Below are 19,075 nucleotides of genomic sequence, written 5' to 3' on the forward strand. Positions count from 1 at the left end.
AGTAGTAACAAGTGTTTGGACATTTTCACGATGGATGTAACTTTTGTACTTTGTTAGAACACGCATGTCAATGCTAAATATTGATTCCGATGCTAGAGTGATAATAGGAATACTAAGTACATCACGCGCCATCACTAAAATATCGGGATATTTTCTAGAATGGTCCTTCCAATACATGACAATATCCATTTTTTTTTAAACTTCTCAAGATCAAGCTTTGGTTCCTCTAAGTAAAGATAAACTACAAGTGACCTTTTAACTTATACCTTTTTAGACTCGTGATGTCCGATCTAACTTGCGCGGATCTTAACTAATTTCATAAGATACCTGCTATGAATTTACATTAGAGAACCTTTATCAACAGTAAAATTGTATGACATCGAAATACTTGGTGTTAGAACAAAGATTCAGAAGAAAGTAATACATTGAGAAAAAATAAATGAGCAACTCTCTAAAGTTTTTGTACTCGTAAAAGGTTTAATGAAAAACATTTTGAAAAAAATATCGAGTGTTTCCCTGGAGATTCAACAATTTCAGAGACCTTTCAGATAATACAACAAAGAACAACAACAATAATCCAGTATAATTTCACAAGTTGGGTGTGAGGGAGAGGGATAGTGTGTACGCAGACCTCACCCCTACACTGCTGGAACATAAAAGGAATGAACCTCGACATTCCTATGTTAGTCACTAAAGCAGCTAAACACTACTTCCTAACGAACAACAGTCACAAAAAAAAAAAATTAAACACTCTTTTATACATTAAATGGCACCCTCCACATGCACCTTTCTATAAACTGAACATTGACGGATCTGCTTAACCTACGCTACATAACTATGGCATATGAGGTATATTTCGAGACTTTCAAGACCACTGGGTCATGGGATTCGCTGGTAAATTACATCAAACTAGCAGTGTCCATACAAAATTCCTTGCACTACTCATGGGACTGCGAATTGCTCTGCGCGACAGACTCACACCTCCAGGGGCGGATGTAGCATATACTCGGCGGGGAGTAAAACTTTATATGTAAAAATTCATTAAAATTGCAAAAATAGTAGATACGAACCCATAACTTTAAAAATGTAATGGGTTCAATGCTAAAATTTTTAAAAGTTGAACTCATAAGGTTTAAATCTTGAATCCCCCCGTGCACACCTCCCAACATTGAGACAGATGCAACGGAGGTCATTGGCATGCTAACAAAAACTAACATTCATTATATTAATATTGTTGATGACAACAGGTTGTTGCTCCTACACTGGGTAGCCCGCCTATCCATCATATCTAGAGGGAGCAAAATAGCGTGGCAAATAGTTTAGCTAAATATGGCACTCAGCAAGCAGATGGTAGTGCAGATGGTAGCAACTGTCTTCTTTTTGCAACACCACCACTTTTTGTCCAGGAGTTGCACTATCACGACCAAGTAGGAACAAATCACCGGAGGCTTGTTCTTCCACTAGCTCTTTTATGCCTATACTGGCAGCTCCATTACAGGAGACAACAACCTCTTCTTTAAATAGTTTTTCTAATAATGTTTTGGCTTGTAACGCACCCTATGAAGGTGTGCAATTAGTAGACTCCAATATGAAACTATGCATAGCTTAGTTACTTTGATGCCTAGAGTGCATCCTGCTCCCTGTACTGCTACCCACTTTTAGTTTCTTAATATAAGTACATCATCCTTTATGACCAAAAATTTAAAAAAAAAAACATTTTGATCTTGTTTAAATTGTATTCTAGTTAGAAATATAGCATCAAAATTGCCTAGCTCTCTTTTTGAACATACTAGAGTCAATTATAAATAACTAGAATTCGACAAGCGTCCCAAACTGATGGGAATGTTGGAATTTCAACTGTCTTTGACAAAGTAATTCATATCTAAACGATACAAAGTGGTCCCTCAGAAAACATTACATCAAAAGAAGATCAGTGCCAACTCCAGATGCAATAAAGATAGGCTTCAGAGAATGAGCATAATAGAGAAGAGATCATGCTGTTTGTGAGACAATGAGACTAAATATGTTGAGAAAAATGGTCGATAAATATCTCGGATTTTATCTTCAATTACATCAAGGTACTGTCAAACTGCTGCTTCAAGAAGTGTAATTCTATGTCGACCAGCTCAAGAAATTCGGGCTTGCTTAGCAGCACCTTAATTCAAAGGAAACCTCCACCGGAATACTCAACCTCCTGCATGTGAAGCACTTCAGAATGTTATTAAAATAAAAAAACAGGACCTCACAATAAATCCATGAATGATCTGCCTGAGGAAACACTCTAGACATAATAACAGCTAGAGAAAAAACATGAATAGAATAAGGACAATAGTGAAGATAAAAAAAACTACCGCGCAGAGAAAAATATAAAAGCAGTCTATCAAATACTCAAAACTTAAATGAACAAAATAAAAGTCAAACATTCTGAGAGGCAAAATTTTTGTTTTAAATACATTGAGAAAAGAAATGGACTGCTGATTGATTTCATATGATGAAGTAATTATTACATGTTGATCTGATTCTCGGCAAACGGCTGGAATCAAATGCTGAGGAAAAATGGATGGAGATTGATAATACATTGATCAGAGAAGACCAGGTTTTTTTAGTGTTGTATGTTAGGATATTCTGACCAAATAGCTGATCAGCTCCCACCATGAATGAAGTGAGTGAAGTAGGATCTGGGTTTAAGGGTCAAGCACCACGATACAACAACTACGTCTCAAACAAGTTGGGGTCAGTGGCGGAGCTAGTGGGGCGGAAGACGGTTCATCCGAACCCCCTTCACCGAAAAATTACACTATTTATATAAGGTAAAAAAGTTATGTATATATATGAGATGTTAAATCCCCTTGGCTTCTTCGCATGTTTAATTTTTTTATTTTTTGAACCCCCTTGGTGAAAATCTTGGCTCCGCCACTGGTTGGGGTTGGCTTTAAGGGTCAAGTACCACGATACAAGAACTACGTCCCAAACAAGCTGGGGTTAGCTTTGGTCAAGTACCACAATCAATGTTTTATTTTCTCACAGACAGATAGACATAGCATGGTACTGTCAGTGAAGCAAGGCGAGACAACCTCCTTTCGGTGGTAAACCAAACCTAGCCTTCAAAAAGTCAACAGACCGAGGTCTAGCAACTCAGTTCTTTAACATCAGCTGCGAGATGTTCTTCTAGCACCATGTGACATCTCATAAATGCTGGCTGAAACTGATGAGTCTTCCCCTGGCAATTGGGGTGCGACTCTTTCATCTAACCTATATAGACCCACATACTTTTACGTATTTGTTACAAATACCGACCAGTGTCATTGCTAAACTGGATAGCCTTCAAAGGAACTTTCCACGGAATTCGACAGATGGGACCAGTAAGTTTCACTTGGTCAATTGAGAGACTGCTAAAGCGTTTGGGTGGCCTTGGGGTGAAAGATCTTCCGGTTTTCAACAAGGCCCTATTGGGGAAATGACTACAGACTACTCAGGACAGAAGAGCACACTCTGTGGAGGGATGTAGTGGAATCTATGGAATTTTGAACGGACGGGAAAAATTTAGTTGTAACATCACTTTCAGGGTAGGGAAAGGGCACAGGGTCAGGTTTTAGGGACATAGGTAGTACGGAAATAATGCATTGAGATTCACATTTCAAAAGATGTGCATAATATTGCCAGAAAGAGTTCAGAAGTTACAAGAAAGAAAAGGGGTAACGGTGTAGATGGAACCTACAGGACTGGGAGGGAGCAAACATCTGAAGTCTAATTGAATTGCTTTATAAATAAAGCTCTTCTAATGACAACCATAATTCTTGGAGGTGGAAAGTGGCGAATAGTACTGGGCTGCTTTTGGTAAAGTCCTACTATTATAAGCTCTTGATTAGAATGATATTGACATTTCACATATATTAATTTGGATTCTCAGGATGCCAATGTGTGTTCTTCACTTGATTGGAAGCGAAAAGAGCGATTCTGACAGCTGAAAACTTTAGGAAGAGGAGAATTACAAATGTGAGTCGGTGTTGTGCAAGAGTTCTGTCAAACACTGGACTACCTCCCCTTACATTATCAGGTACTGTCACTTATGCTGGGAAATGTTGACATGGTTTGGGCAAAGGTTGATTCCACGCACTGAGGAGTCGGCATTTTTTAGCTTGACGAGGAAGAGTGTGGGATGTTGCTCCACTAACATTCATGAGTCATGTGTTGTTAGAAACACATAATAATTTTTTTTTTGTTGGACTAAGCTAACCCCTGTGACTAGCACCAATAATATTTTTGGATTTTCACCTCCCTGGTTCTGGATTGACAATGTAAAGGAGCTAGCAACACTGCTACTTTTGTAACTTTGCATCTCCTAGATGCCTTTTAATGAAATGTCTTACTTTATCGGAAGAAAAAAAAAAACTGAAATTCCTTCGGATTTACATTGTTTCATGGACCACATCAGTTACATTTTGTAGGAGCAGGATGACAATGACTGGGTTGGAAAATAGAACTGCTCAACCTGATGCACCCATAGTAGACTAGAATATGCCAATATCTCTTTTATTCTGAACAGTATTGGCAGCCTAATATTTCCAAGCCTCAATTCTTATATGTTAAAAAAGAGTTAATATAAGAGTAATTTTAAGAATCGAACCTGGGCAGGTGGCAAAGATGAAACCCAATCTGACGCATGAGTTGGAAGAAGACCCAAAGTGTTAAGCTGAAAAACATATGTAATTCCATGTTAGCAAACCACTAATCAGAGAAGCTGATGTCAATTAACATGTGTGCGAAAGAGATGAATATCTCCAGAGAAGCTGATGTCAAATAACATATGTGTGAAACAGATGAATATCTACCTTCCAGACGCCCAGTCCTAAACCCACAAGATTGAGTGCAATAAATAGTAACTTTGGAGCAAGAAGATCCACTTTGCTGTCCTTGTAAGGCTCAAAAACTGCCCCAGAAAGGAAATACAGAAAGAGAAAATTAAAAAGGAAATAAAAGAAGCAGCCATATCAAGTCATAGCTTAATCAGCGAAAGAACAAAAAATGTGAAATTACAAATCACTGAATCCAGAATTTGAGACAAATTTCAGCCAAGAAATCCATCTCTAGTAAAGTATAACTTACACAAGCACAATAAAGCAGTTAATTCAATAGTTTGTGATATGATGTCTGACCTTTCCCAACTCCTTGAAGAGCACTAAGAGGCTGCCATAGAGCTGAAACTGTGATACCAATGCTAAACAAATGAACTGTGCTTCCGGCCATCCACATCATGAAACCCATCATCATCAAATTCTTGGCAGGTGCTTGTGCCACTTCCCACGCTTTCTATTCCAATGAATATCAAAATTAAGTACATAATTGTCATGAAAAAGAGAGACAAAAGAGCTCCTTATATAAGAGTTTAGGCTCCATGAAATGAGGAACATTTCCTAATTAGTATATAATCATCTTGAATATCCTAATTCCTACATCATGAATCTAAACATGTACAGTAAACCTAGACACATTCTAATAGTTGTAAACCAGAATTGAGAGTAATCAACTCACAATAAAAGTACTTCGACTAGAAAATTGTTGGAGAACTAGAAAAGGTTAATCATTAAGAGATACTTATGAAATCACAAAAGCAGAACACTGGTGTAGGAAAAATAAGAAACATCGTTCATGCTTTTTGGAGAATTTTCCAAAGGATATTTTCACATTAGAGCCCCTGTCTTAATAAGTTTTGGAAAATGTTGCTGCTCAAAATAGCATGAGGTTGTACTATTATTTTGGGCTGGACCAGGTATTAGCTTTGAGGCCTACAAAGAGTTTGGTCGAGTGTACGCAAATTCAAAAGTCAAATTTCATAAAAATGTGTCTATGTCTTGATTAATTCTCCAGTAAGAAATCCTACACAATGGTATAGTGCATAATTCAGATTCTAAACCGAAATACTTCGTTTTTTCTTTTTAGTGATAAATTTGTACTGAGGACTTATTAAGATAGCGATGCTAGTATCTTTTCTCCTTTTTAGATTGGTGGGTAAGAATCTTTTCTTAACTCTTTGCTTCTCCATCCATCTATTTATAGTTTATCAAAAATTATAACGCAATTTCTACTAGACTGCCCATAAACCGCATCGAGTGGCGCCAAGTTCTTGCATGCTCATATAATAGCAGTCAGCCTTTTCCTGAATGACCCAACACTACACTACAGCATGTGAAAAGGTCATGAAAAAACAGCAACAACAACAACCAGTGAAATTCCACAAGTGGAGTCTGGGGAGGGTAGTGTGTACGCAGACCTTACCCCTACTCCGGAAGAGTAGAAAGGTTCCGGAGTAGAGAGGCTGTTTCCGATAGACCCTTGGCACAAGAAGGAACGAGACAGTGTAGCAGTAACAGCAAAGGAATCCAGAAAGATAACACCAGCAACGTAATAAACAGAAAATAGAGTTCTAATCAAGTTTCCTAACAGAGTTTTGCATTATTTGAGGATAAGGAATATTTCACGTTATTGTAAATTCATTGTTTATCAAGTATTAATCTAATTTCTACTAGACTGTCATGGATCACAGTGTATCAATGTATTCACAAGTAGCATTATTTGAGGATAAGGAATATTTCATGTTATTGTAAATTCATTGTTTATCAAGTATTAATCTAATTTCTACTGGACTGTCATGGTTCACAGTGTATCATTGTATTCACAAGTCCGTTGCAACAATCATTACCTATCTATGTGTGTACTAGCACTCATTACTGAAGAGGTGGATTCGCCCATGGGGGTGGATGTAGAGTTATATGTATGAGTTCATCGGAACTCAATAGCCATGTCTCAGACAATGTATATGTGTTCAAAAAATGTCACCTTTTTTTATTTAGAAATAATTACCTTCAAAATTTCCAAGGCTTATTTTAGACCACAAATTTAAAAAGTCTTCCTTTTGTTTTTCTTAAGTTCCGTGCCAAGTCGTGCCACACAGTACTAAATAAGTACAAATAATTAATTTTAAAAGCGGTAAATCCAATTAGTAACAGAATCCCAAATACGAACCCATAAAGTTCAAATCTTGTATCAACAGTGATCCTCTATGACCAAAAACTATGGAACATTGACTCACATAACCCAAAACTTCCTACCCAAAAGCATTATAAACAGAAACTAAATACAAAAAAAAATGAATAAAACAAATCAAGGAATTTTTCAGCTTTTACCTGGCTTTTCCAATTAGCTTCCGCATTCTTCTTTTCGCGACTGAGTGTTGAATCATCCTATCAAAAACAATAAACACTATTAAGTATTAAGCACAAGCGTAATATTAATCAAGTAATTTTAATACTCCCTAAAAGCAGATCTACAACCCACTAACTTCTAAATTCTGGATTAAGTCTCTATTTTAAAATTATAATTTCGAGAAAAGAAAATAAAACCTGATCTTGAGAAGCGCGAGTGAAGCCAAGGGGATCAGGTATATCGCGGGAGGAAGGAGAAGTGGAATTATCGGAGAAGTCCACTGCCCATCTACGGCCCATACCCATCACTGCTTTACCTTTGTCCATCACACTCTCTGTTTCGTTTATGAGATTTAGGCACCGGCGATGGTTGTTTTTGGAGTCCTCTGTTTCTTTTATATGGTCCAGCGAAGTAAGATCAAAATAATTTTTACGCAAATAGTCCTTAGGGTCGTTTGACAGGAGTACAAGAATACTGCTAAATAGGGTATATTAATAATATTGTTATTAGTAATATTGAGATTAATTATGCTGAAATTATTTTTTATTTATTGTTTGATTGGTATATTAAAATATTATATAATTCCAAAAAAAATTGGTTGATTATATAAATACCCTCCAAAATATGCCGGAAAGTATTTCGAATAGGTTTTGAAAGATTTTAGGGGAAATTGTGTCTTTAACAATGTTTATGCAAGTAATAAAAACTCTTGCATTGCTAATACCATGATTTGTTATGTATTAATTATATATAGAATAATACTAAATAGGATGTATTAGTTATACATACGTTGAAAAAATATATCAAACAAAGGATTAATAATGCACAAAGATAATGCTTGCATTGTTTTTCTAATACCTCATACCAAACGACCCCTTAAAGTGGACGGTCTTGAATTTTTTTTTCCAACTTCAAGTTTAATAAGTATTGCCCCGCGCTTGTCTCATGGGCAACACGTTTAATGTTGTTACCTTTAAGTTCCTCACGAGCGAAACGAGGGTCAATGGTTAAAGACCACCCAAAAAAGCTTTATATTTCTATAAAGTTTTAGGCCGAAGTTACTATTTACTTTTTTTAGCATATTTGCGTGTCTTTACTCTTTATATACTAGTTTTAGGGTACACTCTTTGCGCGTGTACCTACATCAATAGGAATACAATTAAAAAAATTAATTAAATATATTTTTAGATAATATGTTTGATCTGCAAAATAAAAATTAAAAAAGTGTAAGTTCTGATTTTTTTACTCTACTATACTTTATTCTTGAAGCATTTTGAAAAATAAGATCTTATGCATCAAATATTATAGTCAGATTGATTGTGGTCTAATAGATCAACTTTATTTAATTTGGCTAATTCAACTTAGATATCTTTACATTCCACTGCGATTGATCAACCTTACACCATGAACCAATAGAAACTATTATTATTATTATTATTATTATTATTATTATTATTATTATTATTATTATCATCATCATCATTATTATCATCATTATCATCATCATTATCATTATTATTATTATTATTATTATTATTATTATTATTATTATTATTATCAGCCTTTAAACTATATGATAATTTGTTACAAAATGGTTTCAAAATCTCCTTGGTCTTCCACAACTTTTTATGTTAATAATGCTGCTTAAAAGGAATGTGGTATTCCTAGATTAGTTATTAATTATAAACCTTTAAATAAGTATTTAAAATGGATTAGGTATCACATTCCCAATAAAAAAAAATTATTATCAAGATTATATGATGCCAATATATTTTCAAAGTTTGATTTAAAATCTGGTTATTGGCAGATTCAAATATTTAAAGAGCATAATTATAGAACTGCTTTTAATGTTCCATTCGGGCAATATGAATGGAATGTTATGCCTTTTGGTTTAAAGAATGCCCCTTCTGAATTTCAAAAAATTATGAATGATATATTTAATCCTCACCTAGATTTTATCATTGTTTATATTGATGACATTTTGATATTCTCTAAAACATTTGAAATGCATAATAAGCATCTAGATATCTTTAAAAAGATTGTTATATAAAATGGTTTAGTTATTTCAAAATCAAAAATGAGTTTATTTCAAACAAATGTTAGATTTTTAGGACATAATATTTGTCAAGGAAAAATTACTCCTATACAAAGATCGATTGATTTTGCATCAAAATTTTCTAATGTTATTGCATCAAAATTTCCTGATGTTATTACTGACAGAACTCAATTACAAAGATTTTTGGGAAGTTTAAATTATATATCCCCTTTTTATAACAATTTATCTCGTGATTTGGCCCATTTATATGACAGACTAAAGAAGGATCATAAAAAAACTTAGACTGATAGTCATACTGCTTTGGTTAAAAATATTAAATAACGGGTTAAGTCTTTACCTTGTTTAACTCTTGCTAATCCAGCTTGGAAAAAAATTATTGAGACAGATGCGTCTAATATTGGCTATGGTGGAATTTTAAAACAAGTTAATCCCTACAATAATTGTGAATATTTGATAAGATTTTATTCTAGAAACTGGACTGAAACTCAGAAAAAATATGCTACTGTGGCCCATGAAATGTTGACTATTGTCAAATGTGTTTTAAAAATCTAACATTTGTTAGAATAAAGTCTGCATTCCTCACTTCTTTTTCTTGGTTAAAAATCAGTTATACCCCCCAATTATACTTGGAACACCTTTTATTAACGCTATTTATCCTTTTATTAGCATAGACTCAAAAGGTTTTACAGCTACTTATAAGGATAGAAAGATAAGTTACACTTGTGTTACAGATCCCGTAACTAGAGATATAAATATTTTAATTGATATGAAGCAAAGACATATTTATTCGTTGCAATTAGAATTATTTAGTATGAATATATTTGACACTTTAAAATCTACTAAAGCACATAAAAAGATTAAATTGATTTTCGAATAAATTGCTATTGATATTTGTGCTGAGCATCCTAGTGCTTTTTGGAATCAAAAAAAGCATATTGTCACTCTTCCATATGAAGATAATTTCTCTGAGAATGATATTCCTACTAAATCTCGACCTTGTCAAATGAACGCTGAATTGGTAGAATTCTGCAAAAAAGAGATTGATAATTTGTTACAAAAGGGTTTGATAAAACCCTCAAAATCTCCTTGGTCTTGCACAGCTTTTTATGTTAATAATGCTGCTGAAAAGGAACGTGGTGTTCCTAGATTAGTTATTAATTATAAACCTTTAAATAAGTACTTAAAATGGATTAGGTATCCCATTCCCAATAAAAAGGATTTATTATCAAGATTATATGATGCCAATATATTTTCAAAGTTTGATTTAAAATCTGATTATTGGCAGATTCAAATATTTAAAGAGCATACTTATAGAACTGCTTTTAATGTTCCATTCGGGCAATATGAATAAAATGTTATGCCTTTTGGTTTAAAGAATGCCCCTTCTAAAGTTCAAAAAATTATAAATGATATATTTAATCATTACATGGATTTTATCATTGTTTATATTGGTGACATTTTGATATTCTCTAAAACATTTGAAATGCATAATAAGCATCTAGATATCTTTAAAAAGATTGTTATACAAAATGGTTTAGTTATTTCAAAATCAAAAATGAGTTTATTTCAAACAAATATTAGATTTTTAGGACATAATATTTGTCAAGGAAAAATTACTCTTATACAAAGATCAATTGATTTTGCATCAAAATTTTCTGATGTTATTACTGACAGAACTCAATTACAAAGATTTTTGGGAAGTTTAAATTATATATCCCCTTTTTATAATAATTTATCTCGTGATTTGGCCACTTTATATGACAGACTAAAAAAGGATCATAAAAAATCTTGGACTGATAGTCATACTGCTTTGGTTAAAAATATTAAATAACGGGTTAAGTCTTTACCTTGTTTAACTCTTGCTAATCCAGCTTGAAAAAAAATTAGTGAGATAGATGCGTCTAATATTGGCTATGGTGGAATTTTAAAACAAGTTAATCCCTACAATAATTGTGAATATTTGATAAGATTTTATTCTGGAAAGAGGACTGAAACTCAGAAAAAATATGCTACTATGGCCCATGAAATGTTGATTATTGTCAAATGTATTTTAAAATTTCAGGATGATTTATACAATCAAAAGTTTTTGATAAAAACTGATGCTCAATCTGTCAAATATATGTTTAACAAAGATTTTAAACATGATGCTTCAAAATTAATATTTGCAAAGTGGCAAGCTCAATTAGCCCCCTTTGACTTCGAAATTTAGTATAAAAAAGGAGTTGATAATTCTCTTCCTGATTTCCTATCCCGTGAATATTTAAATTAATCATGAATTTTTATAAAATTTTTCTAGATGAGAAAACGTTAATCACTATTTTGAAAGTGGTTAAGTTATATAAAGACTTACAAAATCTTATAATTGATATTATTATTGATAACATTATCGAAGAAGAATTTTCTATTCATGATAATTCTGAAGAAATTAGAGATGATATGCAAGACTATTATTTATCTGAATAAAATGAATTGTTATATTTGCAGCATGGACCCTCCGTGGGTCAGAGGCAGAGGGGGAAGATCATCCCCAGGAAAATCATATTCTCATGGATTATCATACGGATCCTCATCTAACTCCCTAGTGATACAAATGGTAAGAAGGAGCTTAACTGATGAGAAGATATCTCCCAAAGGAGAATCTTCGTCAGTTCCCTCTATTTATCTGGAAGATATTCCAGAGGACAGCCCGTTATACGGTCATTTGCAGGCATATTTGGCTGCTCAAAAGCAAAGTGATATGTTTGCTTCAATTGCCAAAGAGGACATTGATGATATAAAGTCCTATGAAAATTTGCCTAAAAAAAGAAATGATATTTCTTTTGGAAAATTCTGAGATACAAAGAGAAGATGAACCCTGGAAGATATTCCAAAGGTACTTGATAAATGGATTATATTATCCGGGTGAGTCATACAAAACCCGTTCTTATTATGAGACTATTCTCACTAGTACAGACAGTGCAGAATTTCAGTACTTTTCTGGTTATAGCACAGACGAAAATGTTTATAACTTCTCGAAAATCATTATCAAACAGATCATATCTGTTGAAGATTGGGGTATATCTACAATGAAAGAAAGGCAGATAAGCCTTAACAAGTCCCGTATGAATTTTACCTATTGGGATTATATCCAAGCCTTTGATAAAGTGCTCTATTATAATAATGATAGACATAAGCACACTTGGTTCATAAAGGTATGTGCAAAGATATTTTGCAGAGCCCATTCCTAATTGGTTTTTAAACTGGTGGTCATACCACGGTCTGACAGTCAAGATATTACCTGATCCATTTTTTATGTTATACAAAGAATGGACTAAAGTTTCACCAGTTATAAATGAGTTATACCACATAGATCATATCTGTTACTTAGAAAAGATTGACCAGATATATTTCTTTCTAGAATTCTCTATTCCCTGGATTCATAAATGGACTCCATAGGTATGATTCACCGAGGAACAAGTTCCTTGTTTATACAGAACTTTTTATAATAATTTCTGGATAAACTAATAAAAAAGGATCCCAAAACAAAGACGTTATACGGTCAAGAACTCTTGGATTCCATTAAAATAAAAATTCAAGAATATTCCAGCAACCCTCAGAAAGAAAAAATTGATGATAGCTCAGTTCGGCAAATTGCCACAAAAATCTCTTTTCAAGAAGGAGATAAAAAAGAAATGATTAATGACTATTTGGAAGAAGTAAAAAGAAATTTGCTTTGTTCCATCAACCAATATGAGAAATCAGACACTTTAATGCAAAGTGAGACCAGCAACGATAATATCGCAGATGATTCTCAACCTATTAATTCAGAAAAGATATTATCTGATGAAACCTTACAAAATGCGAAAGATTTCCTCCGCAAAATGAAGGAGTTAGAAAAACGACCAGCACAGTGAAGCCGCCGGACCCCACAGCACAGTGAAACCACCGGATCCCACTCAAACAGTAGATAGACTGTTTCAATAATAGAAACACTGTTCTTTAACAGTAAAAACACTGTTTTGTACAGTAGAAACACTGTACAGGGACCCAGAATGTAGGACCCTTTTTACTGTTTAAGATTCATTTTTTTTTTAAAATTTATAGACGCATTCTTTCGGATAGAAAGGCAGAAGCTAAAAAACTCTCTCTCTTAAATCTCTCTCTCTCTCTCAATTGTAAGTACTACTTTGTAATCGAAGATCAAGTAAATAAAATCTCAAGTTCTTCGTATACACGCCTTGCATTCCGGCCTCATAAGGTATTTATTTTTACTTATAGTATTTCTTCTAGTCTCTCCTCTCTGTCTGTGACTATGTCCGGCTAAAAGACTTCATATATATGTTGAATATTTACTTTCTCTCCTATATACATCATGAAAGATCTGACCTCTATCAAAATATAAAGAAATTTTTATATTTTGGAGTCCTCTGTTTAGGCACCGGCGATGGTTGTTTTTGGAGTCCTCTGTTTCTTTTATATGGTCTAGCGAAGTAAGATCAAAATAATATTTACACAAATAGCAGATCAAAATAATTTTTACGCAAATAGCAGATCAAAATAATATTTACACAAATAGTCCTTAGGGTCGTTTGATAGGAGTACAAGAATACTGCTAAATAGGGTATATTAATAATATTGTTATTAGTAATATTGAGATTAATTATGCTGAGATTATTTTTTATTCACTGTTTGGTTGGTATATTAAAATATTGTATAATTCCAAAAAAAATTGGTTGATTATATAAATACCCTCCAAAATATGCCGGAAAGTATTTCGAATAGGTTTTGAAGGATTTTAGGGGAAATTGTGTCTTTAACAATGTTTATGCAAGTATTAAAAACTCTTGCATTGCTAATACCATGGTTTGTTATGTATTAATTATATATAGGATAATTCTAAATAGGATGTATTAGTTATACATACGTTGAAAAAATATATCAAACAGGGGATTAATAATGCACAAAGATAATGCTTACATTGTTTTTCTAATACCTCAGACCAAACGACCCCTTAAAGTGGACGGTCTTGAATTTTTTTTCCAACTTCAAGTTTAATAAGTATTGCCCCGCGCTTGTCTCATGGGCAACACATTTAATTTTGTTACCTTTAAGTTCCTCACGAGCGAAACGAGGGTCAATGGTTAAAGACCACCCCAAAAAAGCTTTATATTTCTACAAAGTTTTAGGCCGAAGTTACTATTTACTTTTTCTAGCATATTTGCGTGTCTTTATATACAAGTTTTAGGGTACACTCTTTGCGCATGTACCTACATCTATAGGAATACAATTAAAAAAAATTAATTAAATATATTTTTAGATAATATGTTTGATCTGCAAAATAAAAATTAAAGAAGTGTAAGTTCTGATTTTTTTACTCTACTATACTATATTCTTGAAGCATTTTGAAAAATAAGATCTTATGCATCAAATATTATAGTCAGATTGATTGTGGTCTAATAGATCAACTTTATTTAATTTGGCTAATTCAACTTAGATATCTTTACATTCCACTGCGATTGATCAACCTTACACCATGAACCAATAGAAATTATTATTATTATTACTACTACGTGGAATCGGAGATAGACGTAAGACAAAGTAAGTGGAAGCCAAGACCGAGGATAGCAGCTTCGGTTGACATCGGGCAGATCCCGAAGGGAACATTGATAATGAGGACAAACAAATATTTGCCACCCGATGACATTCAATGAAGAATATTCCTCAGTATTAAATACACAATCTGTTACAGGGAATTTTGGCATTAATAGCATGCCGTTATATATTCATCAATGACCCCCCATAATTATCATTTAAGAGGGGCTTGATCCTAAGACCTTGTTCCCTACGTGTAGCAATAAATAGTGACTTCAACAGCCATGGTAAGGGAGAAAAATTTTGACAAACTTGTGATATACATTATTCTAAGCTCTATAATACTTTATTTTTTGTCTATCAATATTCTTATTGTTGTCTTCGGAAGCCCTTCTCCCTGAACCAAGCTGTTTGCTATCTTATCTCGATTTCAACGCTAAGTCTTGCATTTTATTTAATTTATTTATTATTTTGAGATCAAATCGATTCGCTTGTCTATAAACCACGCTATAAATTCAACTGTACTGTTTTACGGGTAAACGGTTTGGTACCCACCGTGGGGCTTAGACAGTTGCGTAATTGAGTTGATCCTGGCATCTATTACTAATCTGTTTGATTATTTGTTTCTTAGCAAAAAATCGTAAAAGATGGCAGATAACAATGTTGATATCGCACACAATGTTCAGGCACAAGGAAATCCGCCTCAACACAAAGATTCGATCAGTGATACCCGCAACGAGGAGGATGCATCCACGCCGGTCCATGGCGGGCAATATATACGACACTTACGGGAGGCAACTCCTGATGACGTTAAAGACGAGCATATTGCGGAAATAGTGAGAACTCTGAGGGAACAACAAAAGGCTATTATGGGACATCTCTCACGGCAATACCAGACCATGACAGAATTGAGGCAAGCATTATTGGGTGCTTCCAACAACGCGAATGGAAGAGGTTCAATTCCTCATGGTGCTCCCGCAAACCAAATAACGTAAAAAGTCGATAACAATACCCCGATGGGTGAGGTCAGCTTCGACGGGGACGGGATCGGCTGTGGGTCAGGTAACAACAATGGCAACGATCCCTTTAAAACCGAGCTCATGCTGTTTATGAGGAAAATAAATGCCTGAATGGACCAAATTCCGGGAGCACGACCAGTGTTGAAGGGACCAGACTCAAATAAATACACTCATTTGATGTTCAAACTAAGCACGACACCAGAGTTAATCTCGAAGCGGTTCAAAATTCCTGCCGTACCAAAATATGATAAAACTTCAGATCCTCATGAGCACATTACCACCTATACAATGATTGTGAAAGGAAACGACTTAGCTCCACACGAGATTGAGTCGGTCATGTTGAAGAAATTTGGTGAAACCCTGGTATTCGCTTTTACCCGAGCACTCAATAGATTCCTTTGAGATGCTCGCAGATTCTTTCATCAAGTCCCATGCCGGGGCCAAGAAGAGGCAGGCTCGAAAGACCGACATATTCAGAATTGCACAAGGAGAGTTTGAATTACTGCGAGAGTTTGTGACCAGGTTTCAGAAGGAAAGGATGCTACTACTGGTCGTGCCAGATAAATGGGCAGTTGAGGAGTTCACTAAAGGATTGAACCCGATGAGCTATGAAGCTTCCCGCAAACTGAAAGAAAGCTTGATCGAGTTCCAAGCAACCACATGGGCAAATATCCACAACCACTACGAATCAAAGATAAGAATAGAAGACGACCAACTCGATTTTCCGGTATCAACCAAAGGTCGGGATCGTGAAAAGAACAAGGATAAATCGAAGGATGATTTTGACGTAGACTAGCTATCTTCTAAGGGCCGGATTTTTGCCCTACAAAAGGGCCGAAGAGCGCGCTAGAGATTTTCGGTCGGCAGACAGGTTTGACCCCTATAGGAGAACTGATCACGACCAAAATAATAGGTCATTGCAGGATAAAAGAGATATAAGGCTCTCGGGATTCCACTATGCCAGACTGTCCGAGTATAATTTCAATGTTAGTGTAGTGGAGCTGGTATCGACGATGAAGAACATTCTGCAAGCACGATTTCTGAGGCTGGTGAGATTTGATCCCAGTAGAGGGATCTTAATCTATGATATGAGTATCATGGGACTAACGCCCAACAAACTGCCGACATCTGCGCGAGAAGGTGGCGACGATGCTAAAAAATGGCCATCTCAGAGAGTTCTTAAGCTGGCTGAAAATAACTACGACCGCAACCAGGATAATGCAGAGCTTTCGAAGATAAAAGAAGATCCTCCTCGACTAATGATCAATATGATTTTCGGGAGAACGGGGGGGAGATTAATGGTGTAACCTTTTTAGCAGCAAAAAGGCAAAGGTATCGGTGACTCATAGTAAGAGACTCTGGGAAGTCGCCGAGGACGATATCATCTTCACAGAGGAGGATACTGATGGACTCTTATTACCGCACAACGATGCCCTGGTAATTTCTCTTAATGTTATAGATTTTAAAATTAAACGTGTTTTGGTGGACCCAGGAAGTTCAGCCAACATCATTCAATGGTGAGTGATGGAACAAGCCAAGGTAACCTAAAGCATCATTCCGGTCACAATGCTCCTCGTTGGCTTCAACTTAGCAAGTGTGACAACCTGAGGGGAGATCTTGCTGTCCACAAACGCCGAAGGGGTCATGAAGACTACCTTATTTGAAGTAGTAGTCGACGACATGGGCTACAACATTATTCTTAGCAGACCATGGCTACACGAGATAAAGGTTGTGCCATCAACATACCATCAACTTATAAAATTCCCAACTCCAGAGGCAATTAAACAAATAAAAGAAAATCACCTGGCGACAAGGAAGATGAACGCGATCTCGGTTTCCAGTAGTAAAGGGAAGGAACATGCGAAATAGCAATTACATAAGCTGACCCGCTCCCAAAATAAAAGAAATCAGCAAAGGGGAGGAGCTGTCAGAATCCTATCAGGTACCAAGGTATTTCCAGGTACCGGAAGAAATGGACTCAACCAAATCCACGGCGGACGAACTCGAACAAGTCACGTTGTTCGAGAAGTACTTAGAGAGGAAGCTCCACTTGGGGGCAAGATTAAACCCCGAGCTCATGTCAGGATTTATAGAATTTCTTAAAATTAATATTGATTATTTTGCATGGTCACATGCGGATACGACATGTATTTCGCTAGAGGTAGCCGTGCACAAGTTAAGCCTGGACCCCAACATCCCCCAATAAGGCAAAAGAAGCACCCGATTGCCGAAGTCGAAAATATGTTTGTTAAAAAAGAGGTAACTCGATTGCTTGATAACGGTTCAATCTGGGAGGTAAAGTATCCCGAATGGATAGATAACGTAGTAGTAGTTCCAAAAAAGAATAATAAAGTTTCTCTTAGATTATAAAGATCTGAATAAGGCGTTCCCAAAAGACTCGATCCCGTTGCCAAACATTGATCAAACGATTGATGCGACAGTCGGGCACGAGCTGACGAGTTTCCTTGATGCCTATTCTGGGGTACAACCAAATCAAGATGAACCCGGAGGCTCGTGAACAAAATGTTTGAAAAGAAAATAGGGAAAACAATGGAAGTTTACATAGATGATATGCTGGTTAAGTCTTTGAACGCAGGTGACCATCTGAAACACCTCTAAGAAACCTTTGACATACTAAGGAAGCACAACATGAAGCTTAAACCCGAAAAGTGTGCATTCATAGTCAGCTCCGGTAAATGTTTGGGTTTCCTAGTGTCACAAAGGGGGATCGAAGTCAATCCCGATAAAATTAAAGTCATCGAGGACATTCCCGATCAGCTGACAAATGTAAAAGAAGTCCAAATGTTAACTGAAAGACTGTCCGCTCTAAGCAGGTTCATTTCCCGATCTTCGGAGAAATTCTATCATTTCTTCTCACTTCTGAAATAGAAGAACAACTTTGAATGGACTCTGAAATGCCAACATGCCCTAAAATACCTGAAAAGGTATCTATCAAGCCCTCCGTTACTAATCGGAGGAGATGAATAGTTGTTGATTTACTTATCGGTCTTGGAGGTATCACTAAGTGTCGTTTTAGCCTAGAAAGATGAAGATACACAATCTACTATCTATTATATTAGCAAAATTTTAACGGGAGCAGAAACTCGTTACCCGCACCTTGAGAAATTGGCCTTAGCTCTCGTAGTCGCCGCTTGAAAGCTTAGGCCATATTTAAATGCCACCCAATAGTTATAGTGATAACTTTTCCCCTGCGGAATATCCTTCA

At 35.4% G+C, this 19,075-nt stretch overlaps 1 protein-coding gene across 1 annotated transcript; it reads right to left on the reverse strand.

Annotated features, from left to right (window-relative positions):
• Positions 1-1,815: 1,815 nt before the first annotated feature.
• On the reverse strand, positions 1,816-7,646 carry LOC104108524 (uncharacterized). Its single transcript, XM_009617586.4, has 6 exons — positions 7,401-7,646; positions 7,185-7,241; positions 5,157-5,310; positions 4,833-4,930; positions 4,628-4,693; positions 1,816-2,194 (listed from the first exon to the last, which is right to left on the reverse strand). Exons 1-6 carry the CDS (start codon positions 7,527-7,529, stop codon positions 2,162-2,164), a joined length of 537 nt encoding a protein of 178 aa, XP_009615881.1. The 5' UTR covers positions 7,530-7,646; the 3' UTR covers positions 1,816-2,161.
• Positions 7,647-19,075: the final 11,429 nt, after the last annotated feature.

The sequence above is a fragment of the Nicotiana tomentosiformis genome, chromosome 12 (genome assembly GCF_000390325.3).
Source record: "Nicotiana tomentosiformis chromosome 12, ASM39032v3, whole genome shotgun sequence".
Lineage (NCBI taxonomy): Eukaryota > Viridiplantae > Streptophyta > Magnoliopsida > Solanales > Solanaceae > Nicotiana > Nicotiana tomentosiformis.